This window comes from Oryx dammah, unplaced genomic scaffold (assembly GCF_014754425.2).
Source record: "Oryx dammah isolate SB20612 unplaced genomic scaffold, SCBI_Odam_1.1 HiC_scaffold_18, whole genome shotgun sequence".
Classification (NCBI taxonomy): domain Eukaryota; kingdom Metazoa; phylum Chordata; class Mammalia; order Artiodactyla; family Bovidae; genus Oryx; species Oryx dammah.
This window is the reverse complement of record NW_024070202.1, coordinates 82,291,744-82,314,149: the sequence shown is the minus strand read 5'-3', so window position 1 is coordinate 82,314,149 and position 22,406 is coordinate 82,291,744. Positions and strand designations below refer to the sequence as shown.

Here is a 22,406-nt window from a genome sequence, read left to right as displayed (position 1 = left end):
CCCGACTCATAAACTATCACTTGGGCATCCAATCCTTCTGAAGCATCCGCTAACATAACTGCTTTCACTTTGAATAATTAGACTTTTTGTTAAGTAAACAAGTAGAAGAAGTAATAAGCAGTGTTTTGGACACTACACAAGAAACAAGAAGCAGCACGTTTCAAATGTGGTCAGCTATATAATAATGTCTATGTTTCACCTAGTGCTTCACAGTATTCAAAGCATTAGAGCAGGGAGTCCCTTCAATTACACATGAGGAAATAAGTTCTGGGAGTTGATGTGACTTCCCAATGAACAGCAGAGCTAGAATAGGAATTAAGAGCTCAACTACCCTCAGCTGGATCAGAAACCTGGTAAACAGAGACATGGGCCTCAGATCAAGAGGGCATGTACTCGGGACTTCCCTAGTGGTCCAGCAGTTAAGACTGAACCTCTCAGCGCTGGAAGTGTGATTTGATCCATGGTCAAGGGAGTTAAGATCCTACATGCCTTGGGGTCAAAAAACCAAAACATAAAACAGAAGCAGCACTGTAACAAATTCAATAAACACTTTAAAGAATGGTCCATATTAAAAAAAAAAAATTGGGTGCATATTCTCAAACTTAGTCTGATTACAGTTCCCACTGTCAGGCTCCTTGGCAAGTTGGATTAAGTATGGTGTTAATGAAACTTGATCTCTGGAGAGGAACTTTGTTCTCCTTTTCATCCATTTTGTAGTTTATTCAGCACACATACACAAAACACCTACAATATGCTTAGACAGTAAGCAAGTATGACTTAAAAGGATGAAGGTACAATAACAGACAGACATAAAAAATTGATTAATTAAAGTTAAAGAGTATCCTTAAAATGCAAGTACAGTTGACTCTTGAACAACATAGGTTTGAACAGGGAGGATCCACGTATACACAGATTTTTTTCAACAGTATAGTTGGTCTTTAGACAGTGGTAGAGGGGAGCAGGTGTCGGGGCACCAACCCTCCCTGCAGTTGAGAATCTGCATATAACTTACAGTTGGTCCTGCAGACCCATGGCTCCTTCAGATCAGGGCTTCCGCAACCTCAGATTCAACCTACCAGGGACTGTGTGGTACTTCAGTATTTACTATTTGGAAAATAATATCTGTGTATAAGTGGACCTGAACCAGTCTAAACCCATGTTGTTCAAGGGTCAACTTTGAAGGAGAATCTAGACAGCAGACACCAAGGCAGAGAGGGAAGGCCTGTGGTAAAGACCATTTGAGGCAGCAAGGATACAATTTGCACAAAGGCATGTGGTCACAGAAAAAGCAAGACCAAGTCAAACAATTACAACTAGTTTTAGAAGCATCCAGGGGAGGAGGCAGGTAATGAGACTGACAAGGTTGGTTAATAGAAGGCTTCTGAATAATTATGGAGGGATGAAAGGTAGCAAAGCTGGTTGGAGGGCGGGGGGGAGTAGGCAGGGGTGTCCAAATCATGAAGACATCAGGAAGCCAATACAGAATTCCAGGATGGAGAAGTAGACAATCAGACCTGAATTCCTGGAAGATTATTTCAGTAGAAAATGTTATAAATGGATTAGGATGAAATCAAATCTGAAGGAAAACAGATTGGTTCATGGCACTTTCATTAGTTCAGGGGAGAAATGACAAATGCCTGAACTAAAAGCTCCTTGGCTCAGGATGGGTGTGGATTCAAGCAGGTGACTTCGGACTAGAATTCAGGCAGAAGAGATGTTGTAAGAAGAGCCTATGGTTGCTGCCAGACACTACACTTGTGGCAGAAAAGTGCTCAGACATCAGGCCAATTACACAAGGAGGCAAGATCTCAGAGGGCCATAAATACCACATGAAGGAGCTCAGACTTTAGCAGATGAGGAAAATCAGACCTGAGTTGCAGAACTGATATTTTCCACAGAGCATTCTGGCAACTAGGTGGCAAAAGAGTTAAAAGCAAATAAAATAATAATAATAATAATAAATAAGAGATACACGAGTATAGGGAGGAGAAGTGGAAGACCTCAGCAAGGGCAGGGGTGGTGAGAAAACCAACAGGACTTAGGGAATGACTGGGTGGAAAGGGAGAGTCAGTTTTGCCTTAGGTGCTGCCACCAAATGGGGCAGAGAAACCAAAAGAACAAATGCAAAGGAAGGAAGAGGAAAAAAATGAGTTCACTATGGCCATGGTGAGTTACACGTAAAAATAGAACCGAAGGTACAGCTGTGTAAGCGGCGCTGAAATAAACAAGCACACTAATCTAAAGAGCGTCAGGGTGGAAGTGAACACAGAAATCATGAAATTAAATCAAGAAAAGTAAATATTCAGAAAACAAGTGACCAATGGACCAAATCTTGGGAGTGGAAACAGTGACAGATTTTATTTTGGGGGACTCCAAAATCACTGCAGATGACGACTGCAGCCATGAAATTAAAAGACACTTGTTTCTTGGAAGGAAAGTTACAACCAACCTAGACAGCATATTAAAAAGCAGAGACGTTATTTGCCAACAAGGTCCATCTAGTCAAAGCTATGGTTTTTCCAGTCCAGCCATGGGAGAGCTGGACTATAAAGAAAGCTGAGCACCGAAGAATTGATGCTTTTGAACTGTGGTGTTGGAGAAGACTCTTGAGAGTCCCTTGGACTGCAAGAAGATCCAACCAGTCCATCCTAAAGGAAATCAGTCCTGAATGTTTACTGGAAAGACTGATGTTGAAGCTGAAGCTCCAATAGTTTGGCCACCTGACGCAAAGAGCTGACTCATTGGAAAAGACCCTGATGCTGGGCAAGACTGAAGGCAGAAGGAGAAGGGGACGACAGAGGAGGAGATGGTGGAATACCGTCACTGACTCGATGAAGGTGAGTTTGATCAAGCTCTGGGAGTTGGTGATGGACAGGGAAGCCTGGTGTGCTGCAGTCCATGAGGTCACAAAGAATCAGACAAGACAGAGCAACTGAACTCAACTGACCTGATCCCCAGTTCATGGATCATGGCCTTATCATGGTGAACAGACTTGTGTAACTTAATGAAGCTATGAACCACACTGTGCAGGGCCACAGAAGATGGATGGGTCATAGGGAAGAGTTCTGACAAAGCGTGGTCCACTGGAGGAGGAAATCACAACCCACCCCAGTGTTCTTGCCGCAAGAACCCCATGAACAGAGTGAAAAAGCAAAAAGATATGGCAATGGAAGATGAGCCCCCCAGCCTTTGTGTGGATCACAACAAATTGTGGAAAATTCTTCAAGAGATGGGAATACCAGACCATCACACCTGCCTAAGAAACCTGTATGTGGGTCAAGAAGCAACAGTTAGAATCGGACATGGAACAATGGACTGGTTCAAAACTCGGAAAGGAGTACGTCAAGGTTCTATATTGTCACCCTGCTTATTTAACTCACATGCAGGGTACACCATACAAAATGCCAGGCTGAATGAATCACAAGCTGCAATCAAGATTGCTGGGAAAAATATCAATAGCCTCAGATATGCATATGATACCACTCTAATGACAGAAAGTGAAGAGGAACTAAGGAGCCTCTTGATGAGAGTGAAAAGAGCAGATTGAAAAGCAGGCTTAAACCTCAACATTCAAAAATCTAAGATCACAGCATCCAATCCCATCACTTCATGGCAAATAGAAGGGGAAAAAGTGGAAGCGGTGACATAGTTTACTTTCCTAGGCCCCAAAATAACTGCAGATGGTGACTGCAGCCATGAAATTAAAAGACACTTGCTCTTTTGAAGGAAAGTATGAAAAACCTAGACAGCATATTAAAAAGCAAAGACATCACTTTGATGTAAAAGGTCTGTATAATCAAATTTATGGTTTTGCCAGTAGTCATGTATGGATGTGAGAGCCAGACCATAAAGAAGGATGTAGCTTAATCACTAATTTGTGTCCAACTCTTGCAAATCCATGGACTGCAGCCCACCAGGCTCCTTTGTCCATGGAATTTTCCAGGCAAGAATACTGCAGTGGGTTGCCATTTCCTTCTCCACAGGATCTTCTCGAGCAGGGATCAAACTCAGATCTTCTGCAGTGCAGGTGGATTCTTTACTGACTGAGATACCAGCTCCCAAGAATTGATGCTTTTGAACTGTGGTGCTGAAGAAGACTCTTGAGAGTCCTTTGGACAAGGAAATCAAGCCAGTCAATTCTAAAGGAAATCAACCCTGAACATTCTTCACTGTATGGTGAATACTCTTCACTGAAAGTCCTTCACTGGAAGGACTGGGATGCTGCAGCTGAAGCTCCAATCCTTTGGCCATCTGATGTGAAGAGCAGACTAATTGGAAAAAGATCCTGATTCTGGGAAAGACTGAAAACAAAAGGAGGAGGGGGTGGCAGAGGATGAGATGGTTAGAGAGCATCACTGACTCAATGGATGTGAATTTGAGCAAACTCTGGGAGACAGTGAAGGACAGAGGAGCCTGGCGTGCTACAGTCCATGGGGGCGCAAAAAGTCATACATGACTCAGAGACTATACAACAACAAAAGCATGAAATATTAAAAATGGATTCATTTACAGAATCAGAAAGTAGATCAGTGGTTACATGGGGCTGGAGTTATGTCTGTTCCATGATACAGTATGGATCGCTAGGAGAGAAGGGATGAAATGAAGTGAATGACAGATGTGGCCAAAAAGGACCATAAGCAGGAAGGGAAGGATGAGCTGGGCAAATGGTCAGAAATTGAGGCTGATCATGCTGGAGAGTTTCCATTCTCTTAAAGAAATAGAAATGACATCATCGTCTGAGAATCAATGGATGGTGGCCAAAAAGGCAGATTGGGGATGAAGGAGCTGATGAGGGACAAATAAATATCAGCCCTTTAAGTGGCATGCACACCTCACATGCAAGGTGTACAAGCACATGGCGGGTGGCCTTGCTGTTAAAGCACTGACTTTAAGCTGAGAGCTTAGCTGGGGCAGTGGGGCTGAGGCGGGTGGCAGGGGTGCGTCCTTGAGAGCAGAGAACTGAATCTGCTGGTAAACTTAAGTTACAATGGCTGACCACTTGACAGAGACAGAAGAAGAATGGATTAGAGATCAGGGCTCCATCAAGTCACAAAACAGGGTTAGGGGGAAAATGAACACAAAAGCTTGAAGGATAAAAAGATTAAGAGTGTTGCCCAAAATATCTTCAAGTTCCAGGGACAGACATAAAGCCTCCAGAATATGGCCTTAAGGGTAGAGAGATGAAACAGGGCTGAAGGGGAGGGTCCTGGAAAAACAAGACAGAAAACACAGGTCCTGTTGGCATGCTGAAAGCAGTAATCTATTTACAACAGAATGAAATCTGTAATAAAGGGGAACTGGGTAGAGGCAAGGAGATAGATGAGGCAATACTGCTAGTAACAAGGGGATAAAGCCAGGAGGTGGAGCAGAGCCAGGCGCCTGCCTTCAGTGGAGGTACCAAGGCTCACTCTACAGCTCATGGGGAAAAGAGAGCAATGATCAGAATGCCTTGCTTCTAATATTCCAATTATGTCCTGGATTGTTTTGGTCTATAATGGGACTCAAAAAGTCTGGACTCAAAAAGTTGGTGGGGGGCTTTTCTATAATGAAGACTGAGATGTGGAATATATTTATTCATTCATATAATACATAAAAAATCATTTGGGGCCTTTCTATTGATTCCTAAGGCCTCCAATATAATCTCTTCTACTCTTACAAAAGCAATGAGCTCCAGAATATTTCTCATCTTAACATTTTCCTACTCTACTACGTAAGATATGAGGAATAAAGTGCCAGAGTTTCTGAGAATCACTTGCTACAGATCTTTCAGAACCATCATCCTCTTCTATTTGATACACTGTGGCCATGGGTGGAGCGTGTGTGTACAAATACATTGATATAATATCTCCGGTTGTTGTTTCAGTTTTTCACTGGTGAGAAAGAAGAGAGGAAGAGTGGCAGGGAGACAAAATTACTGTGAAAAACCACCACCCAAAGCACCAGACCTCAAAATATCAGCAAACATACAACAGAAACGAGTTACAGAAGCATCCTCTACAGGCCACCTTACCTTGTCATGGACCGTCATGCAACTAGCAGCATCCTTCTGAAGGATTTCAGTTACCCCATTGGAGAGCCTTTCGTACTTCAGTTTGGGCTCCTCTTCACTCTCTTCTTCCTGCATGGAAAACAGAGATGACAGCCACAAGGACATATTTGAAAGAGTCAAAGACTCAAAACACACGTTGTAAGGTGGAACCAGAGGTGGTTCCCTCAATGACTGTCAACAACCACAGCTACAGCTAAAGGTTAAGATTCTCATGTTTCATTTTTACAACTGGCCTATCAAATGCTACAACTTCAACAGCAGAATAAATCTGAAAGCTCGAAAGAGGACTACATATACCTTCTGTTGACAGTAATCAACTTCAGCATATCAAGAAAATACAAAACTGTCTGTCCCACTATTCGGACAAAAGCCAATAAAAGGTGCATAGGCAAAATACTTGTCAATGTACCCTCATGGACATAAAACACAGCAATGAGACAGGAATACAATAAACTTCCAAAAGACACGAATTCTGTATTTCAGAATTGCAAGCATTTTTCTCAGATTTGAGATTTGTTCCATTTTATTTAGAAAAATTATAAAAATTAAAATGAAAGAAAATCAGAAATTTTATATAAAGCAAAGTATATACTTACTCTTCAGATGAAAATATTTTAATATTAATTTTAAATAACTGAGAAACCATGAATGGATATTATTACTTAGTTTATGTTAGAATATGCGCTGTTGACTCTCATCTGAATAAACCTACTTATGCATTAAAATGTTCTGAATCTTTTATACATGTTATTACTAACTTTAGATGTTCAATTTCACTGTTGATATAGCATCATAAGACATCCTTAATCTTCACAGTTACAAAGTTCAGAATCTAGATTGTCTATAAAGGCCAGGAATTAATAAATCAATATTAGTTATAAAACTTATGACAATGATTCAGAAAAATATTTATTTTACTGCATCAATATACAATGAGAAGGAAATATGCATATAGTGATAACTGTGGTAGAATAAAACTGGCCAAAAAGAGTAGTCCACAAAAACAGTTTACTCATCATTTCCTTCAAAAATAATTGTGTGGTCTTCACCTTCCAGCTAACATTTGGGTAGTTTGAGGTACAACAATGGTCCCACCCAAAACACCTAGGAATGAAATATAGAGCAAAATCAATCTAAGACATCAATTAAAGGGCTACTGAGGCAGTCTGGACTAGAAGTGTGATTCCAAAGTGGTGGAGAAACCATGGAGGGGCCAGCTGGCATTCTACAGTCATTTTCTTCCTGGAGACATTTATCAACAGGAGGCTGAGACTCTCTGCCTGGAAAGATGGCCACACTTGGAAGCGTGGAAAACAGCAAACCTTCTGGGTTTTCTTGGTGGCTCAGATAGTAAAAGAATCTGCCTGCAATACAGGAGACCTAGGTTCAAGCCCTGGGTCAGGAAGATCCCACTCCAGTATTCTTGCCTTCAGAATTCCATGAATAAAAGAGCCTGGCGGGCTGCAGTCCATGGGGTTGTAAAGAGTCTGATAAGACTGAGTGACTAACACTTTCACTTTCTGGAATTTGTGGGGACTGCAGGCTTGAAGAGTGGAAGAGAGAGGCAAAGAAGGGAGTTTGTTACACAGCCACTTTTCCCCAAAAGACAACAGCTAATTTCCAAAACTACGAAGATAGGAGACAAAAAAGCTTGCCTCAAAAATGCAAACTCGCTGCCTTGACATGTTAGGAAGAAAATTAGATGAGGTCCTGGTGAACACCAAAGCCTCTCATTTGGGACTCCTGGTCCCCAGGACACAAACACACAGAGCTTCCCAAAACTTCTGTCTAGCTTTGCCTCACAATTCGTTCCCTGCCTGGAGTAAGGCACACAACCCCCAACCTATCTGTCCAGTAAGGGAAAGGGTGGCTCCTTAGAGAAAGAATACTATTGGGCTTCTACAGTTCTTCACTTACGAAGAATTCAATTCTAAGTACTAAGAATTTAATTTTAAGTTCTAAGAATTCAATTTAAAAAAACTACCAGGTGTGCCACAAGACAGGACCAAATAACTAAACATCAAGGAGAAAAAAAGTGTGTTAAACAAAATGAAAACACAGACCCATGGATGACCTAGATACTGGATTTAGCAGAAAAAGATCTTAATATAATTATGTTAATTATTATAAAGTATGTTTTTTTAAAAGATGAATGAAATAGATAAAAAGATTTCAATATAAAACTTCAATCTGTAAAAAAAAATCAAATGATAATTTTAGAACTGAAAAATATAACTGAAATTAAGAGCTCAATATTATAGTTCAACAGAAGATTAGCAAAGCAGAAGACAGGATTAGTAAAATGGAAAACAGGTTAAAAGATATCCAAAGGGAAGCTCAGGGAAGGAAAATGGACGGAAAATACAGAAAAATTACATGCGATATGTGGGACACGGTGAAAAGGGTCTAACATTTTTCAATATAGTCCCACAAGGATAAGGAAAATAGAGAAATGGGAGGGAGCAAAGACAGGAAGAATACTTACAGAGGTAACAACTTGAGAATTTTCCAAAACTCATAAGACATCAACCCACAAGATCAAGAAACTTTGCAAACTGAAGCAACCTACGTATGAAGAAAATCACACCTAGGCACATCACAGTAAAAAGAAAATTACATAAAAGAAAAATGACTTATAGACTGTTAAGTACTGGACTTCTTAAAGATTATAATACTGATCAACAATCACACAGAGACCATGAACTCAGATGCCTACAGAAATCTTTATCCCTGGGGCAAAGACCTACTTCACATGGAAAGGAGCTCATTTCTGGATAAACTGAAAGGATGAGATATATCAACCATTATGCTAAAGACTTAACACTAGATATCTCATTTCATCCTGACTTAAAAAAAAAAATATTATGGTGAGTTAAATATCATTATCCCCATTTTTACAGATATTTCAGTAAAAACTGATGATCAGAAATTTTAGGTAATGTCATCAAGATACACAGTGGATAGAAAGGAAAGCTAAAATTCAAATTCAGTTATGAATGCTCTAACATCAATGCCTCATTTAATATACTACCCCAAACTCCTATGAAAATTACACTACAAATCACAATAGACACCTCCAAGATTTTTATGCCTACAAAAAACTATAAACTGTGATCAACAGGAAACGTGTAAAATGTATTTATATAGCAGGTACATTAGTTATAGATAGATGGATATTATTCCAACATTTACTGACTTTACAATACTGCTGTTGTTTAGTCACTAAGTCACGGTCTGACTCTTTTGTGACCCCATAGACTACAGGTCTGCCAGGCTCCTCTGTTCGTGGGCTTTCCTAGGCAAGAATACTAGAGTGGGTTACCATTTCCTTCTTCAGGGGATCTTCCTGACCCAGGGATCAAACCTGTCTCCTGCACTGGCAGGTAGATTCTTTACCACTGAACCACTTGGGAAGCCCTAAAACAACAATAAATATGTGCTATTTAATGGAGTTCTGGTGGGTAAACAATACACAAGTGGCTTCACTGGGTGCCTGAGATTCAAGATCTCTTCTGGGGTTGCAGGCAAGGTGTGAGTTGGGCATCTAACACTTGACTGGGGTTAGAGTAATGATTTCCCAGATGGCTCACTCAAATGGGTGGCAAGTTGGCGCTGGGTGTTGACAAGAGGCTTCAGTCACTATTCTTCTGGACTTCTCCAAAGGGCTGCATCAATGTCCTTAGGATATGGCAAAGGAGACTTCCCCCAGAGTGAGTGGTACAAGAGAATGCACAGTGGAAACCCTAAGGTTATATATGACCTAGCTTCAGAGGTCACATGCTGTCGCTTCCATAGTATTCCTGTATGTTGATCATACAGACCAGCCATGATTCAATGGGAGGGGAGGACATGAAGGCAGGAATAATAAGAGGTGGGAATCACCGGAGGGCATCATGCAGACTAGCTACAAGAGGAGTAATAAAATTTTAAGAGCAATAAACCAAGTTTAATAAAAAAATCAATATTCCATGTCTACTGATGAACTGTCTTAAATTTTCTTCTCCAGTATATACAAGCTACTAGTTGTTTATTTAGTAAAAGGGTGGTAAAACCAGAGATGGTCTACCTACTAACTTTTTAAGAATAACTCCAAGAACTAATAGCCACAGAAGGAAGTAGTATGTGCATGGTTCCTTAAAAGCCCTATCTTTCTTTAAAAATGTACTAACAATAATCGCCTCAACCCAATGAGTTGTTGCATGTCCAAAAAGGATCTGTTGTTAAAATATCAAATAGCTAATTAGCCCAGTCTTAAAAAAAATCTAGAAATAGCAAAATTACAAAAAGCAATGAATAAACACTTCTACTTAAATATCTAATACAAGCGAGAAAGAGAAATCATTACAAAGTTAACACGAAATGTAGCCAAGGCATGATGTGTGCATTCTGAAGTAAATGTGTTAAATACAAATTGAATCCTGAATGTTAGTCTTTATAATAAGATGCCACATGTTGTTCAAGTCTGGACATCAAATGTGCATCGAATGTGAAAAGTTAATTCTAGCCTCTGGACTATTTTGCATAAAAGCACTCAACCACGGACCATTAGATAAAGTTACTATAAATAAGGTTTGCCTGTCTTATTCATAAGTGGAAACTAAATAATTTCTCTCACATAAGTATACAAAAATAAATACTTTCACAGCACAGCTCACTGAAGCATTCGTGCTAGGCTTCAAAAACCATAAATAAAATGAAAACTCCAATATTAGGCACTTGATGTAGCATTTCACGCTTTTCTGACAGGTATCTTTTATGTTAAGTTAAAAGCGGGCTAAAGGTGAATTTTTTAAGGTGTTTTCTGCTTGCTGTAAACAAAGAAAATGGAAAGTGATTCAAAAATACAATTCGCAGAGGTTATTCTACTGCTGCAGACTTTTTATCACATTTTAAATAAAAAACATTTTAAAAATCAGGTAGATTTAATACAGAGTTTCACTGTAAAAAAAAAAATTAAACAGAAAAAAAAGACTTTCATGCAATTTGAACTTCCACAGAAAAGAACCCAGTGTTAATAAAAAGCAAATCAATAATTTTTGTTAAATTTTAATAATCTTGCAAGCCTACAAATAAAACCATCAACAGTCTGAGTTGAGATGACAGTTAACTGCGTTTCTATGACAACCTAGAGGCACAGTACAAGTCCTGACTTGCAGTTAAGCGAATATATGAACAGAGTGACATTTACTCATACAAGAAAATCTGAAGCTTTTCTTTAAAAAGAATCAATTCCTCAAATAACATGGACTTTCACTAAGTGGATAACACTTTTAATTAAAGACAAGTCCTTTAGATCATCCTGTAGGATTCTAAAACATCTGAAAATAAATTTCTTATCATGGTCATTTTTACTGAGGTTTGAACTGAAAGTCAAAAAGTCGCTTTTGGGACAACAGACTAAGGTAATTACAGATTTCTGCCTCAAAAACTATTTAACAATTTGTTACTAACACCACAGGGTCAATGTACATAGAGAAAATCCCATCACCTAACTTAGAATTATATAACCAACAAGAATATCGTATTTTCATCTGATAATTTAAATTTTCTGTACAAGAAAAAACTATTTGGCATTTATAACCAATTTTTCATCCTGTTTTAACTCTAACCACATCTTTCACACATCAGTATATTTTATGTACAATGTGACAGTCTAAATGAAGACCTGAATTTTACTTTAAAAAAAAATGTGTCATATGAATTCAGCGGTTGACAGAAAGATCATTATATTTTCTATGGTTTTTATGAATCTAGAACTCAAAATTTTATTTCTGGTTATCAGTTCTTTGTTAAAATACAGTTTTGTCTTGTTTCGGTTTTTTTTTTTTTTTTCCTTTTCCCACAAAACAATAGTAGATATACAAGAAGGGTGAGATGAGATGTTTACAAAATCCAAGTTAAGCCAGTGACAAATATCACCAGTGGAGTGCTCCTAGACAATTTACAATCTCACTCTATGGAGATGCCTTCATCTCAGCTAGACTCACCAACGAGAAAGCTGAACCTCTAGGATTTTTAATAAGATGAATGGGTGCGTTGATCTCTTGTCATCGACTACATCTGACCAGAGGCAAATTCCTTTTAATAAATATTCAATGTTTTAAAGCTAGATAAAATAGGGAACACTAACATCTTCAAACACAAAACAAAATTCTCATTGTCTAAAAAAAAGAGCAGCTTGAACTTCCACAGGAAAAAACCAAGTGTTAATAAAATCAAATCAATCATCAGCCATTGGTCTGAAGGTATAAAGGCTTTCCTCCTCTAGAACATTTTCTCGAGAATTATAATCACCATAACTGAAATTATACTGTAAGTCAATCAAAACACATAATTTGAGGTCTCAAAAAATACAACTAACAAATTTTTAAGGAACAGAACTCTGCACTACAACAGGAGTTGTATCTACTTTATTATCAACAATATAGAGAGTCAAGAAATATATATATTATCAGGCATATACATTTATTTGAAACTGTAATGTCACCAATAAAGGACATCTCTACCTATGTCATATCAGTCTTAAACTTTTCCACAAAAAGAGATTTATGATGAGAAAAACTGTACAAGAAAAGAATAACTGTAAGATTCAAAATTTATCAAGAAATAAGGACTTTTATTGATTTTGTATTTGTGCCCTTCCCAAATGAATGCCACCTCCTTAAAAAGGGCAAGTGCAGCTATTAACTATTATAGGTTATAGCGCTATTACAAAAGGATGATTTTATCTACACAAAAAGATGACTGTCTGGTAGGAAAGCTGGTTTCATATATCCTTCTAAAATGTCAAAACATATCAAGAAAACTACATAAACAAGCCAAGAGAGTAACTTCTAGTTTCCATTTATAACACAAGGTATTATAGCTGCCTCAATGACCAAACTTTTTAAGAAAGTGACACGGAGATAATGGAATTCATCTACAATAAAACAACTGTGGTCAAAGCTCCCACGATGCCTTTCCATCAGACTGGTGACAGACAAGCAATCGTACTCTTATATGAATGCAAATAATGCTGTTACAGTTTTTTACTTTCAAGCGATACTGCTATTACTGGAAACATTAATCAAAAACACGTAGCTAAAATTAGGAGCTCATAAATGTATTCCAGATGATGTAGGTCTACTTTTACATATAGACAGAAAATTTCAATGAGCCTACTCATAGGTATATACTATATTTAAAGGCTTAAAATACATATGGTTAAATAAGTGGTTCTCAACTGGAGGTAATGTTGTTCCCCCGGTTCACTAACTTGGCAACGTCTGGGGACATTTTTGTTGTCACAGCTGAGTCGGTGGAGAAGATGCTATTGATATTTAGTGGGTAGAGGGCGGGGACAAAGCTAAACATTCTACAATGGATGAGACAATCTTCCAAAACAAAAAATTTTCCCTCCCCAAATGCCAATAGTGCCAAGGTCAAGAGACCCCGGGTTAAACAAATTTCACAAGATTAAATATTACAGCGACCTTAAAATCTGTTTTCAAAGATGATTTGATAACAAAGGGGAAGGTTCTCAAAATGTCTTATTAGGTGAGTAAGTAGGTCATAAAAACCTGCTTTGCACAATCCAAATGTTACTAAAGAAATGCATATACACATGTGGGAGGTAAATGAGAAAAGCAAACATCATGGTCATCCTCCTAAGCTTTTTCTTCACATATAGACTGGGAGTGATAACAGGACTTCCATCGCAGGGTTGCTGTGACCATTATAGAAGGCGGCAATTAAAAATCACTACTGGGATGGGACTTCCCCCTCCAGTAGTTAAGACTCTGCATGTTCAATGCAAGGAATGTGAGTTCGATCTCTGGTTGGGGAACTAAGATCCAGCATACTGCATGGGGCAGCCAGAAAGTTTAAAAAAAAAAAAAAATTACCATGGCTACTACCAATATTTTCTAAATTCTCTAAAATAAATAATTATTTCATTTATTATAGAATTACCGTATTTTATACATTTTCAAGCCATTATTCAACATTCTTTTCAAACCTTTACATCTACCAAACTTATCTCTCAAAATCACTCTCCTTCCCCTGTCAATAGTTTGCCTACAGAAGTGAGAAAAAGTTGAGCCTCTAATAATTGAAGAGGTCTACTTAAGATTCACAAGATATGCAGTCTTCATAAACCCTGGTCTCTCCTTTGCCCTGTAGTATCAGAATTTCATGTTCAATTCAAGGAGGAAAAAAAAATAAGGTGAAGGTTTCCATGCCCTAAGCCATATACCATAAACAGGATCAACTCCCATCATTTATTTTATATTGGGAAAGCGATAAGAATATAGAGAGTGGGGGTGCTGGGGAATGAGAAAAGCAAATAAGCTTTTCATTTCCTTCCAGCCATATGGAATAACCTGACCAATCTTCAAGATATGCCATTCAGGTGGACAATTTCCGCCACTAAATCCAACATAACCCTCTTTTTCTTTCTTCCCAATATCCCTTGGTGATCACAAGATCCTTAGAAGCAGGGTTTAGGCCTATTTGTTGTTCTGAACTTCACCTAACAAAACTGTGGGTACCTAACAAAGACCAGTGAAAACACAGGTACATCGTAACAGCAGACAGAGTTTAGTGAGAAGCTTTTCAGAGACATTCTCATTTAGATTTCCACAGAAGAAAATCCAAATCGTAGCATAGCGGGGACAAGGAGAGATCACCTAAATTATGTACAATATTATGTAAAATATTTATAGACACAGCTGGGGGAGGGGTAGCAGGGGGAGGTACCAAAGAGAGGGAAACAGTAGCAAATAGGAGCAGCAACCACAGAGGTAGCTCAAATTCAGTTTTCATGAAAAACTTAACACTGATTTATAATTTACAGGTTTACTGTTACATCAAAAAGTGCCACAGATTTTGAGATTATTTTTGTTGGCAAGGAGATTAAATACCTCTCAAGCATCTTTCCTTATCCCAGGTGCAAAGAAGCACCTGGCTAGCTACTCCCACACAAGCCTCTGACAGCTTTTCAAAAATTTCCATAAAGAAACAGATACAGATAAACTCCCCAAATAGCAATAAAAAATTAAGATAAGCCATTACCGAAATTAAGGAAAAGCTGATACATATGGTGAGTATGAATTTGAATTCATGACATATCTTGGCTTGTTTCATGAAAACTTAACCCATCTGAACAAAATGCACAGAGATGCTTTAGGCTCTCCCACCAAAGCTCAGTGGACATGAGTTTGAGCCAACTGTGGGAGATGGTGAAGGACAGGGAAGCCTGACATGCTGCAGTCCATGGGGTCATAAAGAGTTGGACATGACTGAGCGACTGAACAACCACCCCAAAGCTTCATGCTCATGACTCAGAGCCTATCCCACTCGACAGAGCAGATACCTGTCTCACCCATTAGGGGCTGTTTTTTTCTAGACGGTGACTGCAGTTTTTCCCCACTGTTTCTCCACACCTGAACCTTCAACCCTGGCTACCATCGATTTCCACCTCCCTCCTACAGGCAGAGATTGTAAGATCCTGACACCTGAACAGTGCATTACTGGTGATTTGGGAGTCCCAGCTTTAAGCACTGCAGGACCAAAAAAACACTGGTAGCAGGGAGGTGAGAATTTCAGGCAACCAGAGAACACAAATAAAGGTAAAAGCAAAGATGCATTAAAAAAACAGAAAACTGAATAATTAATAAGTCCAAAGTCTGTGTGTCCATGCTTAGTCACTAAGTCGTGTCTGCCTCTTTGCGACTCTGTGGTCTGTAGCCCACCAGGTAACTCTCTCCATGGGATTTCCCAGTTAAGAATACTAGAGTGGGTTGCCATTTCCTCCTCCAGGGGATCTTCCCAACTCAGGGATCAAACCCACCTCTCCTGCACTGCAGGTGGATTCTTTCTTGCTAAGCCACCAAGGAAGCATAACTGTAATATCAAAACTCTTGAAGAAAAGTTTTGAAGAAAAAAAAAAAGAAAATAAATAGTTCAGTTATCTGAGGCATGAATGTAAATGTAAAAATTTAAAGCACAATATTATAAAGTAAACCCTATGAAAATAAAACCAAAAATAAACAAAAGGGACCTAATGAAACTTTAAAGCTTTTGCATAGCAAAGGAAACCATAAACAAAACAAAAAGACAACCTTCAAAGTGGGAAAAATATTTACAAATGAAGCAACTGACAGGGGATTGATTTCCATAATATACAAAGAGCTCATGCAGCTCAATATAAAAAAAGAAACAACCCAATTAAAAAATAGACATAATCTAAAGAAGACACACAGATGGCCAACAGACACATGAAAAGATGTTCAGCATGGCTAATTATCAGAGAAAAATGCAAATGAAGACTACAATAAGGTACCACCTCATACCCATCAGAATGGCTGTCATCAAAAATTCTACAAATAATAAATGTAAGGAGAAAAGGGAGCTCGGCCACACTCTTGGTGGGAATGTAAACTGATACAACCACTATGGAGAAAAGTATGAAGGTTCCTTAAAACACTAACTATAGAACTATCATATGATCCAGCAATCTCATAGCTGTGCATACACCTGGAGAAAACCATAATTCAGAAAGATACACACACCCCAATGTTCACTTCAGCACTGTTTACAATAGCCGACCAGGGAAGCAACCTAAATGTCCCTCAACTGAGGAATGGATAGAGAGGATATGGTACATATATCCAATGGACTATTACTCAGCCCTACAAAAGGAACAAAATTGAACCATTTACACAGATCTGGATGGACCTAGAGAATGTCACACAGAGTGAAGTCAAAAAGAGAAAAATAATGTGTATTAGTGTAAATATGTGCAAACTAGAAAAATGGTGTAGATGAACTTATTTGCAAAACAGAAATAGAGACACAGACATAGAGAACAAACGTATTGATACCAAGGGGGAGACGGGAGTGAGATGGCTTGGGAGACTGGGATGGACATATTAACACACACATTTCTACACATAAAATAGATAACTAATGAGACCCTACTGAACCTACACAGGGAACTCAATTCAATGCTCTGTGGTAACCTAAACGGGAAGGAAATTCAAGAAAAAGGATATATGCATATGCGTGGCTGATTCACTTTGCTGCACAGCAGAAACCAACACAACACTGTAAAGCAATTATACTCCAATTTTTTTTAAAGCAAACTCTACATATATTAATAGAAAACTTGGTGGTGGGTGGGCCTCACCAAATCAGTTGAAGGCGTAAATAAACCCTCCCACTGAGTAAAAAACATTCTTCCTAATCGCCTTCCGAGTGAGTGACTTTTTTCTAGTCTTAGGATTTGAACTGAAACATTGGCTCTTTCTGAGTGTCCCACTTGCTGACTCACCCTGAAGGTCCTGGGACTTGCCAGATCCATAATCACATATGTCAGTTCCTTACAATAAATCTTTTTCTCTCTCTCTTTCTAACCCTATTGGTCTCTCTCAGATCCTCCTGAATTTCTCTCAAACCTCTCCCTCTTTTCTCCCATACCCTCCCCAGTTCCTGTTGGTCCTAAACATAACCCATTGATTCTGTTTCTTTAGAGAACCCTGTCTTGCCAAGACAGAGAGAGCTGGCCTGGCCTGTAGATGTGCCTCAAGGGCACTTTACAAAGGCTCAGAAGACTCATGGCACAAACTCCCACTATGACACATATTTTTCGAGGAGGTATTCAAATAGAAAGCAAAAATCTAGGAGATGTTGTAACAGATGAGAAAGAGGATGATCAAAAAAATCTTCGTAGATATTTCCCTGGAGGTCCAGTTAGTAAGATCCTGCATTTCCAATGCAGGGGGTATGGGTTCAATCCCTGATCAGGGAGCTAAGATCCTATATGCTCTGTAGTGCAGCCAAGAAAAAAAAATTTAAAAATCTTGGTAAAGTTCACTAATGTTCAGTTCAGTTTCAGTTCAGTTCAGTCGCTCAGTCATGTCCAACTCTTTGCGACCCTATGAACCACAGTACGCCATCCTGTCCATCACTAACTCCCAGAGTCCACCCAAACTCATGTCCATCGAGTTGGTGATGCCATCCAACCATCTCATCCTCTATCGTCCCGTTCTCCTCCTGCCTTCAATCTTTCCCAGGATCAGGGTCTTTTCAAATGAGTCAGCTCTTCACATCAGGTGACCAAAGTATTGGACTTTCAGCTTCAATATCAGTCCTTCCAATTTTAACACCCAGGACTGATCCCCTTTAGGATGGACTGGTTGGATCTCCTTGCAGTCCAAGACTCTCAAGAGTCTTCTCCAACACCACAGTTCAAAAGCATCAATTCTTTGGCACTCAGCTTTCTTTATAGTCCAATTATCACATCCATACATCACTAATGTTACTTGTTAACAAAGGACAGAGGAAGAAAGGAAAGAAATCATTTAAAAACCTACTGGAATTCATAATCAAGTGGCCAATCACAAAATAAGTCAAAATAAAGTTTTTTTATGCCAATTCCACTATACACAGTCCTAATGTACTGGGCAATTTAGTTAAAACCTCAGTTACTTCATCTTTCATGAAAGGAGGAAGAGAATATGTACCTTATAGAATTGCTGTAAGAATCAAATGTAAAAAATGTATGCAAAGTACAGTATCAGGTATGTATCCAGTGAATGTCAGTTATATTACCAGTACTTGTAGTAAAGCCCCCAAATTTCAACTATATAATTCATATCCTCCCTTTTGAGTTTATTTCCAGATGTAAAACTGGACAAACATGTCTTTTTTTTTTTTAACTTTAAACTTTTTATTTTGTATTAGGGTATAGTTGATTAACCAGTCTGTTGTTCCATGTCCAGTTCTAATTGTTGCTTCCTGACTTGCATATAGGTTTCTCAAGAGGCTGGTCAGGTGGTCTGGTATTCCCATCTCTTTCAGAATTTTCCACAGTTTATTGTGATCCACACAGTCAAAGGCCTTGCATAGTCAATAAAGCAGAAATAGATGTTTTTCTGAACTCTCTTGCTTTTTCCATGATCCAGCGGATGTTGGCAATTTGATCTCTGGTTCCTCTGCCTTTTCTAAAACCCGCTTGAACATCAGGAAGTTCATGGTTCACGTATTGCTGAAGCCTGGCTTGGAGAATTTTGAGCATTACTTTACTAGCGTGTGAGATGAGTGCAATTGTGCGGTAGTTTGAGCATTCTCTGGCATTGCCTTTCTTTGGGATTGGAATGAAAACTGACCTTTTCCAGTCCTGTGGCCACTGCTGACTTTCCAAATTTGCTGCATATTGAGTGCAGCACTTTCACAGCATCGTCTTTCAGGATTTGAAATAGCTCAACTGGAATTCTACCACCTCCACTAGCTTTGATCGTGATGCTTCCTAAGGCTCACTTGACTTCACATTCAAGGATGTCTGGCTCTAGGTGAGTGATCATGCCATTGTGATTATTTGGGTCGTGAAGATCTTTTTTGTACAGTTCTTCTGTGTATTCCTGCCACCTCTTCTTAATATCTTCTGCTTCTGGTAGGTCCATACCATTTCTGTCCTTTATCGAGCCCATCTTTGCATGAAATGTTCCCTTGGTATCTCTAATTTTCTTGAAGAGATCTCTAGTCTTTCCCATTCTGTTGTTTGCCTCTATTTCTTTGCACTGATCGCTGCGGAAGGCTTTCTTATCTCTTCTTGCTATTCTTTGGAACTCTGAATTCATATGCTTATATCTTTCCTTTTCTCCTTTGCTTTTCACTTCTCTTCTTTTCACAGCTATTTGTAAGGCCTCCTCTCAAGGCTGTATATTGTCACCTTGCTTATTTAACTTCTATGCAGAGTACATCATGAAAAACGTTGGGCTGGAAGAAGCACAAGCTGGAATCAAGACTGCCGGGAGAAATATCAATAACCTCAGATATGCAGATGACACGACCCTTATGGCAGAAAGTGAAGAGGAACTAAAAGCCTCTTGATGAAAGTAAAAGTGGAGAGTGAAAAAGTTGGCTTAAAGCTCAACATTCAGAAAACAAAGATCATGGCATCCGGTCCCATCACTCCATGAGAAATAGATGGAGAAACTGTGGAAACAGTGTCAGACTTTATTTTGGGGGGCTCCAAAATCACTGCAGATGGTGACTGCAGCCAGGAAATTAAAAGACATTTACCCCTTGGAAGAAAAGCTATGACCAACCTAGATAGCTTGTTGAAAAGCAAAGACATTACTTTGCCAACAAAGGTCCATCTAGTCAAGGCTATGGTTTTTCCAGTGGTCATGTATGGATGTGAGAGTTGGACTGTGAAGAAAGCTGAGTACCGAAGAATTAATGCTTTTGAACTGTGGTGTGGAGAAGACTCTTGAGAGTCCCTTGGACTGCAAGGAGATCCAACCAGTCCATTCTGAAGGAGATCAGCCCTGGGATTTCTTTAGAAGGAATGATGCTAAAGCTGAAACTCCAGTACTTTGGCCACCTCATGCGAACAGTTGACTCACTGGAAAAGACTCTGATGCTGGGAGGGACTGGACGCAGAAGGAGAAAGGGACGACAGAGGATGAGATGGCTGGATGGCATCACTGACTTGATGGACGTGAGTCTGAGTGATCTCTGGGAGTTGGTGATGACAGGGAGGCCTGGCATGCTGCGATTCATGAGGTCGCAAAGAGTCGGACACAACTGAGCGACTGAACTGAACTAATAACTGATTAACAATGTGGTGGCAGTTGCAGATGAATGATGAAGGGACTCAGTCACACATACATGTCTCCATTCTTCCCCAATTCCCCCTCCCATCCAGGCTGGCACATACCATTGAGCAGAGTTCCATGTGCTATACAATAGATCCTTGTTGGTTATCAATTTTAAATATAGCAGTGTGTACATGACCTTCCCAAAGTCCCTAACTATCCCTTCCCCCTGACAACCATTATTTTGTTTTCTAAGTCTGTCTCTTTCTTTTTTCTAAGTTCATTTGTATCATTTCTTTTAGATTCCACATTTGTATCATTTCTTTAGATTCCACATTTAAAGAATGTCACATGATATTTCTCCTCCTCTGTCTGACTTCAGGCAATGTAACCTTCTCTAGGTTCATCCATGTTGCTGCAAATGGCATTATTTCATTCTTTTTTAGTGGCTGAGTGATACTTCCATTTTATATATATATATACACATACACACACACACATACACACCACATCTTCTTTAACCATTTCTTTGTTGATGGAGATTTAGGTTCTTTCCATGTCTTGGCTATTGTAAGTAGTGCTGCAGTGAACACTGGGGTGCATGTATCTTTTCGAATCATGTTTTTCGCTAGGTATATGTCCAGAGATGGGATTGCAGGGTCATATGGTAGCTCTATTTTTAGTTTTTTAAGGAACCTCCATGTTGCTGCTGCTGCTGCTAAATCACTTCAGTCATGTCCGACTCTGCGACCCCATAGACAACAGCCCACCAGGCTCCCCCGTCTCTGGGATTCTCCAGGCAAGAACACTGCAGTGGCTTGCCATTTCCTTCTCCAATGCATGAAAGTAAAAAGTGAAAGTGAAGCTGCTCAGTCGTGCCAACTCTTAGTGACCCCATGGACTGCAGCCTCCCAGGCTCCTCTGTCCATGGGATTTTCCAGGCAAGAGAACTGGAGTGGGTTGCCATTGCCTTCTCCAGGAACCTCCATACTCTCCATAGTTGCTGTACCAATTTATATTCCCACCAACAGAGTCCCTTCTCTCCACACCTTCTCCAGCATTTGTTATTTGTGGAATTTTTGACAACAGTCATTCTGACAGGCATGAGGTTATATCTCACTGTAGTTTTGATTTGCATTTCTCTAATATCTAGCAATGCTGAACATCTTTTCATGTGCCTGTTGGCCATCTGCATGTCCTCTTTGAAGAGATGTCTATTCAGGTTTTCTGCCCATTTTTTGAGTGGGTTGTTTGTTTTGATGCTGTTAGGAGTCAGAAACTATAAATATTGAACACTAATCCCTTATCAGTCACATCATTTCCAAGTATTTTCTCCCAATCTGTGGGCTATCTTTTCATTTGTTTATTGTTTCCTTTGCTGTATAAAAGCTTTTAAGTAGGTCCCATTTGTTTATTTTTGTTTTTATTTCAATTATTCAGGGATATGGGTTGAAAAAAATTTTGCAGAGATTTATGTCAGAGTGTTCTGCCTATGTTTTCCTTTAGGAGTTTTGCAGTGTCTGGTCTCACACATAGGTCTTTAACCCATTTTGAGCTAATTTTTGTGTATGGAGTTAAAGCACAATATCAGGTATGTATCCAGTGAATGTCAGTTACTAAAAACATTATTATTTGTATTATAGTTTCCAAATTTAAACTGCATAATTCATATCCTCCCTTTTGAGTTTACTTCCAGACATAAAATTCAATAAACATAACATTTCTAATTTAATTACCTCTTTGCTTTACACTATTTACAAATAATGAAGATGTAT

At 39.1% G+C, this 22,406-nt stretch overlaps 1 protein-coding gene across 1 annotated transcript in view; it reads right to left on the bottom strand.

Annotated features, from left to right (window-relative positions):
* Positions 1-22,406, bottom strand: part of VPS41 (VPS41 subunit of HOPS complex) — a 203,982-nt gene that overhangs the window by 154,724 nt on the left and 26,852 nt on the right. Inside the window, exon 3 of the mRNA XM_040259502.1 lies at positions 6,011-6,118. Coding sequence (XP_040115436.1) covers positions 6,011-6,118 — 108 coding nt within the window. The remainder of the gene's footprint in view (positions 1-6,010; positions 6,119-22,406) is intronic.